At 43.5% G+C, this 15,071-nt stretch overlaps 1 protein-coding gene across 1 annotated transcript in view; it reads right to left on the reverse strand.

The window, feature by feature from the left end:
* DACH2 (dachshund family transcription factor 2) overlaps positions 1-15,071 on the reverse strand; it is a gene marked incomplete at both ends in the record, with an annotated part of 260,062 nt that overhangs the window by 4,472 nt on the left and 240,519 nt on the right. The window contains 4 exons of the mRNA XM_083372037.1: positions 3,977-4,042; positions 4,265-4,408; positions 7,177-7,324; positions 8,586-8,731. Coding sequence (XP_083228163.1) covers positions 3,977-4,042; positions 4,265-4,408; positions 7,177-7,324; positions 8,586-8,731 — 504 coding nt within the window. The remainder of the gene's footprint in view (positions 1-3,976; positions 4,043-4,264; positions 4,409-7,176; positions 7,325-8,585; positions 8,732-15,071) is intronic.

A 15,071-nucleotide genomic window follows, 5' to 3' on the forward strand; every position in this document is an offset into this window, starting at 1 on the left:
TCAGCACTGTGCTGTATTTCCCCCCCACCCCCACCCCACCCGCTATCACTCAATGTGATGGGCCAAAAAAGTGCTATCAATATTTCTTTGAAAGAGGAAGGATGGTTTGATGGGGTTTTCAGCTTTTACCTTAAATATGAGGTGCCTGAGAAGGATGGGAGAGCATTTTTTTCACTGGATAATCACTGTCCTTAGTAGTTTACAGCTCCGCTGACTTTGCTTTGATCTCAAGAGAAGGTTAATGATGGAACTCTTCCAGGTTTGTTTGTTTTTTTACCCCAGATCAGAAATGTGGGGAGGGGGAGATCAAGGAAGCTGCAAAATGACGCAATGGCAGTTAATGGATAGGGTCAAATAACTTGGTGACACGGGACTGCTTCGATCAACAACAACTGCAATCCTGGCACTCTCAATAGTGATTGTTAAGCAATCTCACAGGTCATGAAGTGGATGGAGTTTCAGGTAGAGATGGGAAAGCCTGGGGAAAAAAACTGGAAAAATTGGGGGAAAAAATGGGGAAAATTCTGTTTTTTCCCTATGTTTCCATCCCCCCCCCGCACCAGGCATACCCATCTCTAGTTCCCCAGGACAGTGGGGAAGGACCATTGTAATTCCAGACTGTTATTACATGAATGGTCTTAAGTCAACCTGTAGGCAGGCAAGTTTATAAATATATCTTTGGGCCATAAATGCACTCCTGTTTTAGGTGTATGCCATAATCAAATATTCACTTGCTCCTTTAAAAATGGAATTAGGCAAAGGTGAGCAAAATGGGGGGGGGGTTACAGCAGTCTGAGTGCAATTCTCTAGAGATCATATTGACAGTATAAAAAGGTGTAAATGATATTCCCTAACACTAAAATATGCTTATGAGGCCCCAGTGCATGATAGACTTTTATAACCTGCCATGAAATGCATGACTGCCTTAATAAGCAAGACATTTAGGAAAAAAGATAACTATGCTGCATAACTTGAAGAAAGATCTCACCCGTTTGCCTTTAATTAATTAATTTTATTTTTTTTATTTATGTATTAGACTTGTATGCCACTCATCTTGCCCAGAGGCGACTCACCTATGTTAATAATATTTGGATTTTGGATTGTATTTCCCCCCCCCCTCCCCTGCCAGACGTGGTCATTAACACAGAATAGGGATTGGGTCCTTTGTTCCATATTTGCTAAGCACATTTGATTTGTGCTTAGATTGTAAGCCGCCCTGAGTCTTTGGAGAAGGGCGGGATATAAATGGGATTAAAATAAATAAGTAAATAAATAGTTGGAGTCCCGGAGGGAAACGTGAACCAGAGTGGGAAGTGGGAACTTTTAACTCTCAGGATTATGTCTCGCTTAGCACCTCAACCAACACTTGCCTAAGGAAAGCATCTCCAATTCTGGACTTGCAAGAGAGCGCGCTATACAGGTAATCCTTGACTTATGACCGACCACTTAACAGCCGTTCAAAATTACCTGGGACAATGGAGTTACAATCAGTTCTGATGACAGAATACAGACTAACCACGTTGGAAGAGAGCTTGGAGGTCTTCTGTTCCAAATCCCTGCTCAAGCAAGAGACCCTATACCAGTGATGGCGAACCAAGTGCCCAACCCCCCCCACCACCACCCTGTCCCCTCCCCCTGGGCCACCCACTGCCTTCAAGGCTTGCTGAAGATTGCCCAGGTGCCCCAGCAGCACCGTGGTGGCCACGCCCTCTGCCCACGCCCCACAGCATCATCTGCATGTGACGGGGTGCGAGGGCAGAGTCTTGTCCCCGCTGCCCGGCTGCCATGTCCTTGGCTGCGCTATTCCGCGTAAGCCGCATCTGGGGGCGACTCTCCTCTGGGGGGGGGGGCTGCTGCTGAGGAGGGTACCGAGAGAGAGGGCTCTGAGTGCCGCCTCTGGCACGCGTGCCATAGGTTCGCCACCACTGCCCTATGCCATTTCAGACAGGGGGTTGTCCAATCTCTTCTTAAAAAGTTCCCGTGTTGGATCACCCGCGACTTCTGGAGGCAAGTCATTCCGCTGATTGTTCAAACTGTCAGGAAGTTTCTCCTTAGTTCGAGGTTGATGTTCTCCTTGGAAGTTCTAGGTTGCTTCTCTCTCTGGTCAACCCCGCCTTCACGTTCTCACATTTCTCATGCACTTGCCTTATAAAAGGGCATCAGCTTGTTTTTTTGTTTTTTAAAGATGAAAAATGTGCAGGAGTTATCATTTCCTTCCTTTGCACCTATCGCTTGCTTCTTCGATGGATACCAGCGTTAACTAAGGTATCCACAGGCAGAAGAAGAAATCTCCCCGCGATCATAAAACGATGTTATTTTCTGTTCAGCAGTTCATGTTACTGCAGTTCATGCTAATTAATTAAAGGAGCTGTTGCCTTAATGTGCAAACAGGGAATCTGAGAAAGCAAGAGGCCTTTCAGGTCTCCGACTGAAGTTAAGTCAATCTGGGCACAGGCAATCAAATCTAATGAAATCACATGTCAGTGCTAAGCTTGCAAAAACTGTGAAGTTTGACTGGGGAGTAAAAGGATTATAATTAGATTTCCAATAGGATAATAACTAAATGGCAGAAAGCAGTAAAGAGAAAATATTACTTTGTTAGCTAATGGCGCGGCTGTTTTGGCTTCCCTGTTTTTTATCAAGACCGGCTCACGAGTTGCGCTAATTTAATTTGCTTTTATCAGCAAAAAAATGCGGCGCTCGGAACGGTCCTTGAATGTCATTTGCAAAAATCATTGATCTGCAGGTGCACTTAATGACACCCAGTATGTTTACTTTATGGGAAACGGAGATTGGTTGAGCAAAAGGAACTGATGCTGCTGTCCCCAAATATGGCTACAAGTGAATTATGGACACAGGAGTAGCCCGAGGGTTTAAATAGAAATCTTTCCTTCAGATTAGCATCTGACTGGCAATTGAATATCCAAATGAGCGCTAAGTCTTTGTTGTAACCTGGAGGTTAGGTCATAAATTGCTCTTTTCTGAAGTGCGTCATGACGTCGAATGGGCGTTAAACGATCAGTCGTAAGTCAAGACTACCTGTACTAGAAATAATAATGCAAGATCATGCTCAATTCAATTCAAACTTTTGGTCTGTGACCAGACTAGCAATAGGAATAGAATTTAAGACTTATATACCACTTCATAGTACTTTTTTACAGCCCTCTCTAAGCGGTTTACGGAGTCAGCCTCTTTGCCCCCAACAATCTGGGTCCTCATTTTACCAACCTCGGAAGGATGGGAGGCTGAGTCAACCTTGAGCCGGTAGGGATCGAACTCCTGGCTTGGGCAGAGTTAGCCTGTAATACTGAATTCTAACCATTGTGCCACTATGGCTCTTATATAGCGATAGCACTTAGACTTCTATACTGCTCCACAGTGTGTTACAGCCCTCTCTAAGAGGTGTACAATGTCAGAGTTTTACCCCCCAACAATCTGGGTCCTCATTTTTACCGACCTCGGAAGGATGGAAGGCTGAGTCAATCTTGAGCCGGTCAGGATCGAACTCTTGGCTGTGATTTTCCGGCAAAGAATTAAAAGGGAGTTTTACAAATAGTCTGTCGCAGAAGCGACTGCCCCCGAATGCTCCTAGATTGGGGCTCAAAGGCAAAAGTGGAAGCAGTATGCTCCATCCCATATATTTGGGGTAGACCAGGTTGCCCCGATAGATTAGTCTCCCCGGAAAACATTCAAAAGAAGAGGATTTATCATACTGTCTTTGGAGTCCCCGCCCAACGTGACGTGGACAAATCTCTAATATAGTATATGATATAGGACCCAGATTGTTGGGGGCAATAAGCTGACTTTGTAATAATGCCACTTGGGGGGGCAAAAGCCCTAATAAGCAGGCATGTACATAGAATGAAGGCTACTGCTAAGCTTGTAAGCCGCCCTGAGTCTTCGGAGAAGGGCGGGATATAAATGGGATTAAAATAAAAAAATAAATAAATAAATATAGTCCTGCAAGATCCCATACCTTGCATTGCTGCGTTCTCATGTTGGGTCCCATTGTGGTCAACTTCCATCTCCGGAATCCCAGCATCTGCCAAGCGTAAGATTCCTATCATTGTCTGCTCTAGAGTCACATTTCAACCATGATACGCACAGAAGGAAATCATATGGGAAGATCTGTTCACTTTGTGTCCCCCATTTTTTTTTCCTCCCCAGGAAGCTCCAAAGCACCCTGGAGGCTTTGACTCTACCTCAGCTGTCTCTCCGCCCCCTCCCCCCCAGCTGCTTAAATGAGATCCAGAAGACCCTTTACCGTTTAGCATTCTGAGCCCATCCCCCGACGTCGCCTGCTTCAGTGCTTGCTCCACTTGCTCTCTCCTCTTCGATTCAAACTCCAGAGCTTCCTGCAATTTCCTCTTCGCTTTCTTCTCCTTTTTCAAGCGCTTCTGAATCGTGGCTGAAAGGGCAACGGAGCCATTATGGAAAGGAAGGCCCCCCAAAAAAATCTGAAGGACACCCCCAAGGACAATTTAGTTTGGCCTCGGGCATGCAAAAGGAATAATAATAACAACAATAATAATAATGATGGTGATGATGAAGAAGAAGAAGAAGAAGAAGAAGAAGAAGAAGAAGAAGAAGAAGAAGAAGAAGAAGAAGAAGAAGAAGAAGAAGAAGAAGAAGAAGAAGAAGAAGAAGTAGTTGGAAGGGACCTTGCAGGTCATCTAGTCCAACCCCCTGCTCAGGCAGGAAACCCTATACCATTTTGGAAAAATGGTTGTCCAGTCTCTTCTTAAAAACTTCCAGTGTTGGAGCATTCACCGCTTCTGGAGGCAGATTGTTCCACTGATTAATTGTCCTCACTGTCAGGAAGTTTCTCCTTAGTTCTAGGTTGCTTTTCTCTTTGGTTAGTTTCCATCCGTTGCTTCTTGTCTTGCCTTCAGGTGCTTTGGAGAATAGCTTGACTCCCTCTTCTTTTGGGGCAGCCCCTGAGATACTAGAAGGCTGCTATCATGTCTCCCCTCGTCCTTCTCTTCATAGACATTCCCAATTCCAGCAATCGTTCCTTATATGTTTTAGCCTCCAGTCCCCTGATCATCTTTGTTGCTCTTCTCTGCACTCTTTCTAGAGTCTCAACCTCTTTTTTACATCGTGGTGTCCAAAACTGGATGCAGCATTCCAAGTGTGGCCTTACGAAGTGTCACACTGACTGTAAGGCTATATACAAGTTGGCGTCGACTTAGGACTGCAACTCAGCCCAAAATTTGTGTTGCTAAGAGAGGCAGTCGTTAAGTGACTTTTGCCTCGTTTTACAACCCTTCTTGCCACAGTTGTTAAGCGAATCACTGCAGTTGCTAAGTTAGTAGCATGGTTCATAAGTGAATCTGGCTTCCCCATTGACTTTGCTTGTCAGAAGGTCTCAAAAGGGGATCACATGACCCTGGGTCCCTGCGACCGTCATAAATATGAGCGAGTTGCCAAGCCTCTGATTTTTTAATCATGCGACCGCAGGGATGCTTCAACGGTCATGTGAAAACATGGTCATAAGTCCCTTTTTTTCAGCGGCGATATAACTTCACTGAATGAATGTGGTTTTAGGACGAGGACTTTCTGTACTCAGAAGGGACTTGAGCCATTCTGTTGCCCAGGATGAACAAAAAACCCGCATCTACTCATCCAACCCTTACTTTGGAACCCAGCAGAATAGGACTTGAAGGATTATTTCTGTAGTTCTAATGGGAAGGGGAGAATCTTCTTGAGTACAACGAAAGGCCCAATGGAAAGCAATGGACCATTCTCAGTTTCAACACTGGCTCCATCAGATGTCTTTCTCCTCTCCTAACACTCCAAGTTGGTAACAAACTTTTGCCCAGAGTTGATAACAAAGCTACACAGAGGTTTCATTGCTGTCGCTTGAATCCAGTTCAATCCTCTAAATTCTCAGCCAGCATCATAGTTACAGCCTTGTGTTCCTGAAGAACAGGGGTCTCCAGGCAGCTCTGGGTTTCCCCATGCAAAAGTAGTCAATCACCCCCTTTCCCTATGGGCCACCCATAGTTCATTACTTCCACCAATGACTTCTGTTCATTTTGTTATGGGAAACCAACCAGCCACACTAGGACACGTGCTCGATGCATCCTTGGGTTAGAGCACTCACTGTCTGATGGGAACCGGCAATGCTCCGATGCAGTTCCCCCCCCTTGCATTCCATCCCACCTCTTCCCTTTTCTCTGTCAAGCTGCGAGCGAAGAAGAACTTAGGCATAAGTGCAAATCAGTCTTGACGTGGGCAACTTTAAGACTTGTGGACGTCAACTCCCAGAATTCTGGTTAGTCTTAAAAGTCACCAAGTTTGTAGTCTCCTGCTTCCAGGGAATCAGGGTTGGGATAAACTTCCCTAAAGACAGGACATGGACCCTAAGAAAGGCTGAGTGCCAAAGAATTGAAGCCTTTGAACTGTGGTGCTGGAGAAGACTCCTGCGAGTCCCTTAGACTGCAAGGCGATCAAACCGGTCGGTCCTAGAGGAGATAAACCCTGACTGCTCTTTAGAAGGCCAGATCCTGAAGCTAAAACTCAAATACTTTGTCCACCTAATGAGAAGGAAGGACTCACTGGAGAAGAGCCTAATGCTGGGAAAGATTGAGGGCAAGAGAAGAAGAAGGGGACGACAGAGAATGAGGTGGCTGGATGGAGTCACTGAAGCTGTAGGGGTGAGCTTAAATGGACTCCAGAAGATGGTAGAGGACAGGAAGGCTTGGAGGAACGTCGTCCATGGGGTCGTGATGGGTTGGAGATGACTTCGCAGCTAACAACAACATCATCTATCTATTTGTCTATCTATCCAACCATCCATCCATCATCTCTCCCTCTACCTATGTGTCTCTTTTTCTATCTGTCTGTCTGTCTATCCATCCATCCATGCATCCATCCATGCATCCATCCATCTTCCATCTACTTTATGTATCTATAAATGTATCTATCATCTATCTTGAGCCTAAATGGACTCCAGAAGATGGTGGAGGACAGGAAGGCCTGGAGGAACGTTGTCCAGGGGGTTGCGATGGGTCGGACACGACTTCGCAACTAACAACAACAAAGTCAGGACAAGGAAGATGCTGTAAGGCATTCCCCTCCCATCCACGTTTCTCTCTCTCTCTCTCTCTCTCTCTCTCTCTCTCTCTCTCTCTCTCTCTCTCTCTCTCTCTCTCTCTCTCTCTCTCAGATTACCTCTGCTTTGCAGCTCAGCTGTCAGCTGCCTTTCCAGGTTTTCTCTCAATTCTCTTTCTCTGCACAGCTCCATCTTTAATTCCTTCTTCTCCTGCTGGATTTGCTTTTCCTGCACTCGGGCGTTATCTACGGCGACTTTCAGCAGCCCCTGTAAAAAAACAAGCCAAGGTGAAATCTCCCTCAATGAGAACATCTAATTAGAGGAGGAGGAGGAGGAGGAAGAGGTAGAGAAGGAGGAGGGTGATGAGAAAATATATAGCCTAGCAAAAAAAAGTTTGTTTTTTTTTGGCCTGTTTTTCATTCTGGCCCATCCCTTGGCTGATTTTATAGCTGAAAAAGCAAAGGATCACCTGTTAGGATGACAGGCAATCAGATAAAGCGGGCCTTTTCCCATTTAGTGCCCCCATCAAACACAGCCCAGCATAGCCATTAGTTTTATACCGGTCCAGAAAATGCACGCAGTGCATAATATATGCCTTTTTCTCCTGTGGACTGTCAGGAGTAACTAGCTTTGTCATCTATACCAAGGTTGAATTCTGTCAGCCCTTTGAGGTAGACCTGGTCGGAAAACGGAACTAGATTTCAGGAACGTTATTTCATTTTTATTGAGTAAAAAGGTAAAGGTAAAGGTTCCCCCGCACATGCGTGCTGGTCGTTTCCGACTCTAGGGGCCGGTGCTCATCTCCATTTCAAAGCCGAAGAGCCAGTGCTTGTCCGAGGACGTCTCCGTGGTCCTGTGGCCGGCATGACTAGACGCCAAAGGCGCACAGAACGCTGTTACCTTCCCACCGGAGTGGTCCCTATTTTTCTACTTGCATTTTTTTTATGTGCTTTCGAACTGCTAGGTTGGCAGAAGCTGGGACGAGTAACAGGCACTCACTCTGCTACGCGGCACTCGGGATTCGACCCGCCAAACTGCCGACCTTCTGATCGACAAGCTCAGCGTCGTAACCCACTGAGTCACCGCGTCCCTTTTATTGAGTATAACCACAGAATTCTGAAAACCTACAAGAGTGTCTTTCTGCTCCTTCTTAAACACAGAATCAAGGTGAAGTTGTTTGAAACTTTCCCCCCCCCCCACCCCCATATTTTCTACTTTTCCATACGTTATTATTTCCTAGTTCACCTCTTTTAATGCGTCTTCCATTCTAAGGTCATCTCTGTATTTTCTTAAAGGTTTACAAAAGTATCTGTCTCAATCTATGCCAACGCTAAACACTTACCACTGGGCATCGAGTTTCCAAATTATACGATGACCTACTGGAGGTATTTATAGGAATTCCACCACTGACTGTTTCTGAAATCCCATGTTTTTGGAGGATCTGAAGATCAATCTAAACACAGCTAACTCCCTCTCTCCTTTGGGCATTTCCAGATAGCGTTAGAGAATAATCACAGGACTTCCTCACCTGTATATTGGTTAATAGAGTTTCCACTGAAGACAATCCATCAGCAAAGAGGAACGGAGCTGGAAAGCCTGGGGGCAAAGTCTGCCCAGCCAGTTGGACCTTTTCTAGGGTTGGTTTGATTATTGGGATGGCGATCTGGACTTCTTCTGTAAGAAAAAGAGGCAAACAGGGGTTATAAACAATCTAATCAAGGAGTCTCCAACCGTGGCAACTTTAAGACTTGTGGACTTCCAACGCCCAGAATTCCTCAGCCAACATGGGGATTGAAGTCCACAAGTCTTAAAGTTGCCAAGCCTGAGGGCCCCTGATCTAATCCCTTGAGGAGCACCAAACGATGACGGAGATTGTGATGAAGGTAGTGGGACTCGCAACAGAGAGACACAAGGGTCCTATCTTGCTTCTTTAATGCCAGTCTCTCTCTCAGCCCAACCTTCCAAGTGTGTTGTTTGCTGGGAGAAAAATAGGAGAAGGGTGAAAGTTTTTGAGTTTTTGATTGAAAGTTGGGGAGATAAACTGAATGAATTAATGATGAGTTCAAATCGCTATTTCATTTTTTTAATATAATTTATTCATTTATAACATAAAATATCAAAATACAAATAGTAAGGGACAACAAGAGGGAAAGGGAAAATGAAAAAGTGTGGAGACTTCCGACTCCCTCTGTTGTGGTAAAGTGAGGCATTAAGATCAAATCACAACTTTTTACATTTCTTACAGTAGTATGAACCAGCCATTTCTGTATCAACAAATCAGTCTAATCAGTAAAACCCAAAATCATAGTATCGTTTTTTCCCCCACCTCAAGCACAAAGTCCAGAAGCGGTTTCCAAGTAGAAACAAAAGTAAAAAGGTAAAGGTTCCCCCGCACCTGCGTGCTAGTCGTTTTTGACTCTAGGGGCTGGTGCTCATCTCCGTTTCAAAGCCGAAAAGCCAGCGCTTGTCCGAGGACATCTCCGTGGTCATGTGGCCGGCATGACTGGACGCCAGAGGCACACGGAACGCTGTTACCTTCCCACCGGAGTGGTCCCTATTTTTCTACTTGCATTTTTACATGCTTTCGAACTGCTAGGTTGGCAGAAGCTGGGACGAGTAACGGGGGCTCACTCTGTTACGCGGCACTTGGGATTCGACCCGCCAAACTGCCGACCTTCTGATCGACAAGCTCAGCGTCCTAACCCACTGAGCTACAGCGTCCCCACTAGAAACAAAAGTACTTATGCTCTTTTCTTTAATCAAAACAGTCAGTTTTGCCATCTCTGCTAATTCCATCCGTTTTTGTAGCCATTTGTCCATGGTGTGGGAATCGAAGTGTCTTTCTATTTTTGTTCATAAAGCAGTCTTGCTGCCATCACCATATATATAAAATCAGAGTTCCACTTTCCCCCCCCCCAAGTCTTTTTCCATTAGACCCAGAAGGAAAGTTTCTGATTTAATTTTAAAAAAGCACTATTTAAGACCAGAAAAAGTAAGAAGACTTTTGCTCCAAACCCATCAGAATAGATAAGTGGCTAATCGGAGGCTTCATTGATGCCTACATAGAAACCAAAACGTCACAACTGTTTTCCTGTTTGCGTTTCCCAATAATGATTCTACAGAAATCCAAGGACTCTATTTATCACACATAGCACGTCAATGATTTCTCCTGCCTTTTTCCCCCCAACCCATTCTTGTCCAATTAAGACAGAAGAGAATTTGTCTGCCCAAATTTCTTTCAAAGGAAGTGAGAATTTGGGGTGGCATGCAGAGTTCTTGCGCCTATCCTGCGATGAAGTAGTCAATAATCTGTGCAAATGGCCAATCTTTTCATTACATATAATCATGACATTGGTGATTTCTAGCTCCGTGGGTTTCAATTGTTTAATTAAATTCCAAGGCCTGAGGAAGCAACCTCCTCCACAGAGCTTTTTTTTTCCAACTGAGAAGGGTAGATTGCAAAGAAGTGCAGAGTAATGGAAAAATGTGACAAAGAAAACAATGGTAACTGTAATTGTCTGTGCCACTCCTACAGTAAGCTGAGCTTAGAAAAACACCAACCAACAAGAGGAATTAGAAACAAATTCTCCAATGTCCCAGGAATAACCAGAAATTTTTATTACAAGGTTCTTTTTGCCAACTGCCAAGCAACCAGATCCCAATCATATGTCTGCAAGGGTGCTGGGATAGTGAGACGTTCAAGGATCAGTCAAAAAGTACCTCTTTTTCTGTGCCACTGTGTAATGTTGAACAGTTGCTGTTCGAGTGGGTCATTAAACGAGGACTATCTATACATACAGGTACATTATCTCAAATAATGGTAAAGGAGTTCCTCTGGGTTTTACTCCACTACTTGTAGCTGACTTTAAAGGTCAGTGTTAATCTCTTTTTCAAGGCCATTGAGCCAGCACTATCTGAAGATCACGTGGCCAGCCTGACATCACACCGCGGTGCAGAGCGTACGGGAAAACACGGCAACGCTATTATCTTCCCACTGAAATGGTACCTATTTATCTACTTGCATTTGCATGCTTTTGAACTGCTAGCTGGGCAGGAGCTGGGGAAAGGAACGGGTGCTCGCCCCATCATGTTGGCAGGACTCGAACTGCCAGAGCACAGACCTTCTCTGTTGTCTTTTAAGCCCCTGAGCCACTATGCCTCCTACATTATCTCCAACAGAGCCATATATTTTCTTTATTTACTTATTTGATTTATATAACCACCCACCTCAAATCCTACATTCACTAGAAGTCTGTTGGTGCATGCCTTTTGAGCAACACAGCTAAGCAGCACATTCCATCAAGGAATTCCAACCATTTTTAAATGATTAATAATCGTGAAACGATTTTTTTTAAAAGTGGTGTGAGAAATGAAAAGGATGTTAAGACACCATATAAATTACCTCCAGAGTATTATTTGACAGTGTGGGAAATAAAAATACAGGCTAGAGTGACCCTTCAGCATATTTTGGAGTCTTGGACAGCAAGTAAAATTAAATGAAATAAGGATTCAAGATAGATGTTTTGCAAAGTCCTCTCCTAGATCATGGGGACCAAAGCAATTGCTCAAGCAGGTCAGGATCTAACACCCATTTTTGGAAACCTTCCAAAAACATTTAATTCAACACCTGAAACTTCACTCTATATATCCTTCGGTGGTCTGTCCTAACCTGATTTAAGAGGAAACCATGAAATTATGTGAGTTGGTTTTTGCCTTTAAATGACTAGGCTATAAAATATACATTGAGCAAGTGATAATGCTTCTTGTGAAAGATGAAGCTCTAAAGACGTTCCTCAATGGTTTGCAGCCACATGGCAGATAAGAGATGGAAAACCCAGATGTTGTTGGATTCAGCTCTCAGCATTACTGGCCATGCTAGCAGGGGTTGCTGGGACTTGTAGTTCCATATTACTCCCTAAGATTTATTAAGCATATAAGCTAGTCCATGTTCTGAGCATCATTATTAAGGATGTGCAACTGTGGCCAGCCTACATTACAATAGATTATTTTGGATTGTTAAGATTCTGCTTCTTGTAATTTCAGATAAAGGTTTAACCGTTCTGTTTTGCCTGACCTCCCAATTATTATTATCTTTTTTCTAAAAAATCAATCTTACTTCACACCTTTCTAAAAATTCAATCCTACAACACTCTCCCCTTATAATTATGTACGTGTGTGTGTTGTTAATTAGATATTTCATGCAAATAATAAAAAATGTATACTGTCTTAAGTGCTTTGCCCTAAAACAGCAAAACAAGGTACATTGGAGAAAAGAGAGAAAGGAAATAGGAGAGAGAGAGAGAGAGAGAGAGGGAGGGAGGGAGGGAGGGAGAGAGAGAGAGAGAGGGAGGGAGGGAGAAGAGATATGGAGGTTGTAAGAAATGGATTTGGAGCAGTATGCTGTGTTAAAACAACCTAGCAATCTTGAGCATGAAGCAAGAAGAAAGTTACGCTACGAAAATGGGCCATCCAAAAATTCGTATCGGCTGGCGGTAGGCGCAGAGTCAATGGCTGGTAATGTTAAAGTAGGGCAGATTGAAATTCCAAAGTAGCATTAGTCTTCTTTAAAGAGATAGACACCGCTAAATTAGGTGCCACTGGCTGCAGTGAGGATCAAATGCAAACAGAAACCATATTTCACCCTAGCTAGTCAACAGCAGGAAAATAAATAGAAATATAACAGCCGTGCAGGCCATGATTCATGTTGATAATCTGGCCCAAGAGAGAGCCAGGGAGACAGCCTCCAGATCTCAGCTCCTGACCAAAAAGACAAATAGGACGCCAAGGGTGGGAATACGGTGACAGCCTCGCAGAGGTCACATCGATTGCCGAGAGTCGTTTTCACAGAGATGAGATAACCCTGCACTCCATTTGGCCTGCTGCTCATATCCTACCTGTCCCCACAACCATAAATTTCCAAGTCCCTGGGGGAAAAAAAAACCGGGTGGGGGGTGGGTGGGCAGTAAAGAAGAAGGCTCCTACTTATGACTTCTTATGATTAACATTTTGTGCTAACCAAACACGCTTTGGCTGGCCAAGGTCACATTGCATCTTAAAAAGTCCGTAATAGCCAAGGAAGGACTGTGGGGTAAAGCCTATTACATTTTAGCATTTGGGGAGTGGGAAGGGAGGGGAAAGACAGAGAGAGAGAGAGAAAAAAGAAGTCTTGTCAAACAATTCATCACTTGCCCCTCGGATTGAAATCACATCCTGAGAAGATGAACGATCAGAGCATCAGAAATCTATTTCAATCTTGTAATAGGTCTTCACGTCTGAATGGTGACTGCCTTTGGGGCTACTATCTTCAGAAGTGTACAGAGAAGACGGTGTGGGTGTTGGTTATCTCTTCAAGGCCTTCAAAATCCCATCTAAGTCCTGTTAAGTCCCATCCCGTTCAATGATGCTAACTCCCAGGAAAGGGGGTTTCAGATTGCAATGCAAATATTTTTGTCTTTCTAGATAGGGATCAATGATGTTGATGGGCGCACTTAAGTATCAGCATAACATATCGCTGAGAATAAATTTGTATGTATATATGTTAAGAGGAAGTTAAAAAAAGAGTAAACTTTAAAAAAAGTTTACATTTTAGAAATGTTTTTGAAGAAAAGTTTAATGTTTTAAAATTTAGGAAAAGCATTTCTTTTCCTTTAGGGTGAAAAAAAATTGAAGGAATATACTGAATTTTATTAACGTGAATTACGATAAGTCTATAAATATTAATGAGTAAACAGAAATATACATTGTTTCCCACAGCAAGGGAAAGCAGGCATTGTTAAATTGATTCTTTTATCCAAAGAAAGGAAAATATTTAATTTTGTTTCTATTTGGAAATTGCTTCCGGACTGTGTCTTTCTGATGGGGAAAAAATGAAATTTTGATTTTGTTTTTGTTGATTTATTGTATAAAAGTAAAAAGTTGCAGTTGTAATGTTATTATCTTCTACTATGCCGAAGAGAGCTGGAAGTCAACCCCTTTTTTTTCCTTCTTATCCCACATTTTCTCTTTTTCCCTCCCCCTAGTTTGCCATTACTTTTTATTTTCCTTTGTATCTTATATTTTGATAAAAAAATAAAACACTGATTAAAAAGTATCAGCATAAAAGATACTGGCCAGGTGCATAAGAGGGAGGGAGGCAGAGGGGGGGAGGGAGGGAGGGAGGGAGGGAGGGAGGGAGGGAGGGAGAGAGAGAGAGAGAGAGAGAGAGAGAGAGAGAGAGAGAGAGAGAGAGAGAGAGACTTCATTCAGACATATGTAGAACATGATAAGGACTCCAGACTGATGACATATTTGACCCCTCCCTCAGTCTCAGCCTGGTTGTCTCACAAGTTATTCTGACAAGCTTTGCTAAAACCTTCTCTAGGTGTTGGGACTAAATCTTCCAAAACACCTAATCCACATGGCCAAAGAATGAGAACTCTGGGTGTTGGTGTCCAATGTATCTGCTAGGTATGAGGTTGGGAAATGTGGTACCACACAGAGTGACTCATGTCAAATCTTTACAAAATGGCAAGGCCATGCTACAAAATTATGCCAAAGGAGAATTATTCATGCAGAACGTAGAATGACAATTTACACTCCGAATATGCTCCAACCCTTGTTAACGATGACTAGATAATTTATACAGTCATGACATTTACCTCCATGTGGATTAATATCACTGAAAATTATATCTATTTATAACTGGGCACAATAAAAGTTGATGCCGTAGCGCGCTGTCAATAGATTTCTTTTAGTTTTAAGTATAGTTTGGTGTGGGTGAAGACCCACATTCTAAGGGGTGGGAATTGAGGTATCTTGGAGAAGGAGAAGGGATTTGGGATAGTGAGTAACTAATAGCAGTCTGGACAGAGAATCAAATTAATTGAGGTTGCCAACTCGTAACTTCTTATCCCTTTTCAGATTCAATCTGGCCCAAATATTTGTAAATGCAACTTATTTTATTGTATTGTTTGAAAGGTAGATGCCCTGAAGCTAATGATTCCAGATAGCTTCATGGATACAACCTTCTTGACCA

Source organism: Vipera ursinii (genome assembly GCF_947247035.1).
Source record: "Vipera ursinii genome assembly, chromosome: 12".
In the NCBI taxonomy this organism is placed as follows: domain Eukaryota; kingdom Metazoa; phylum Chordata; class Lepidosauria; order Squamata; family Viperidae; genus Vipera; species Vipera ursinii.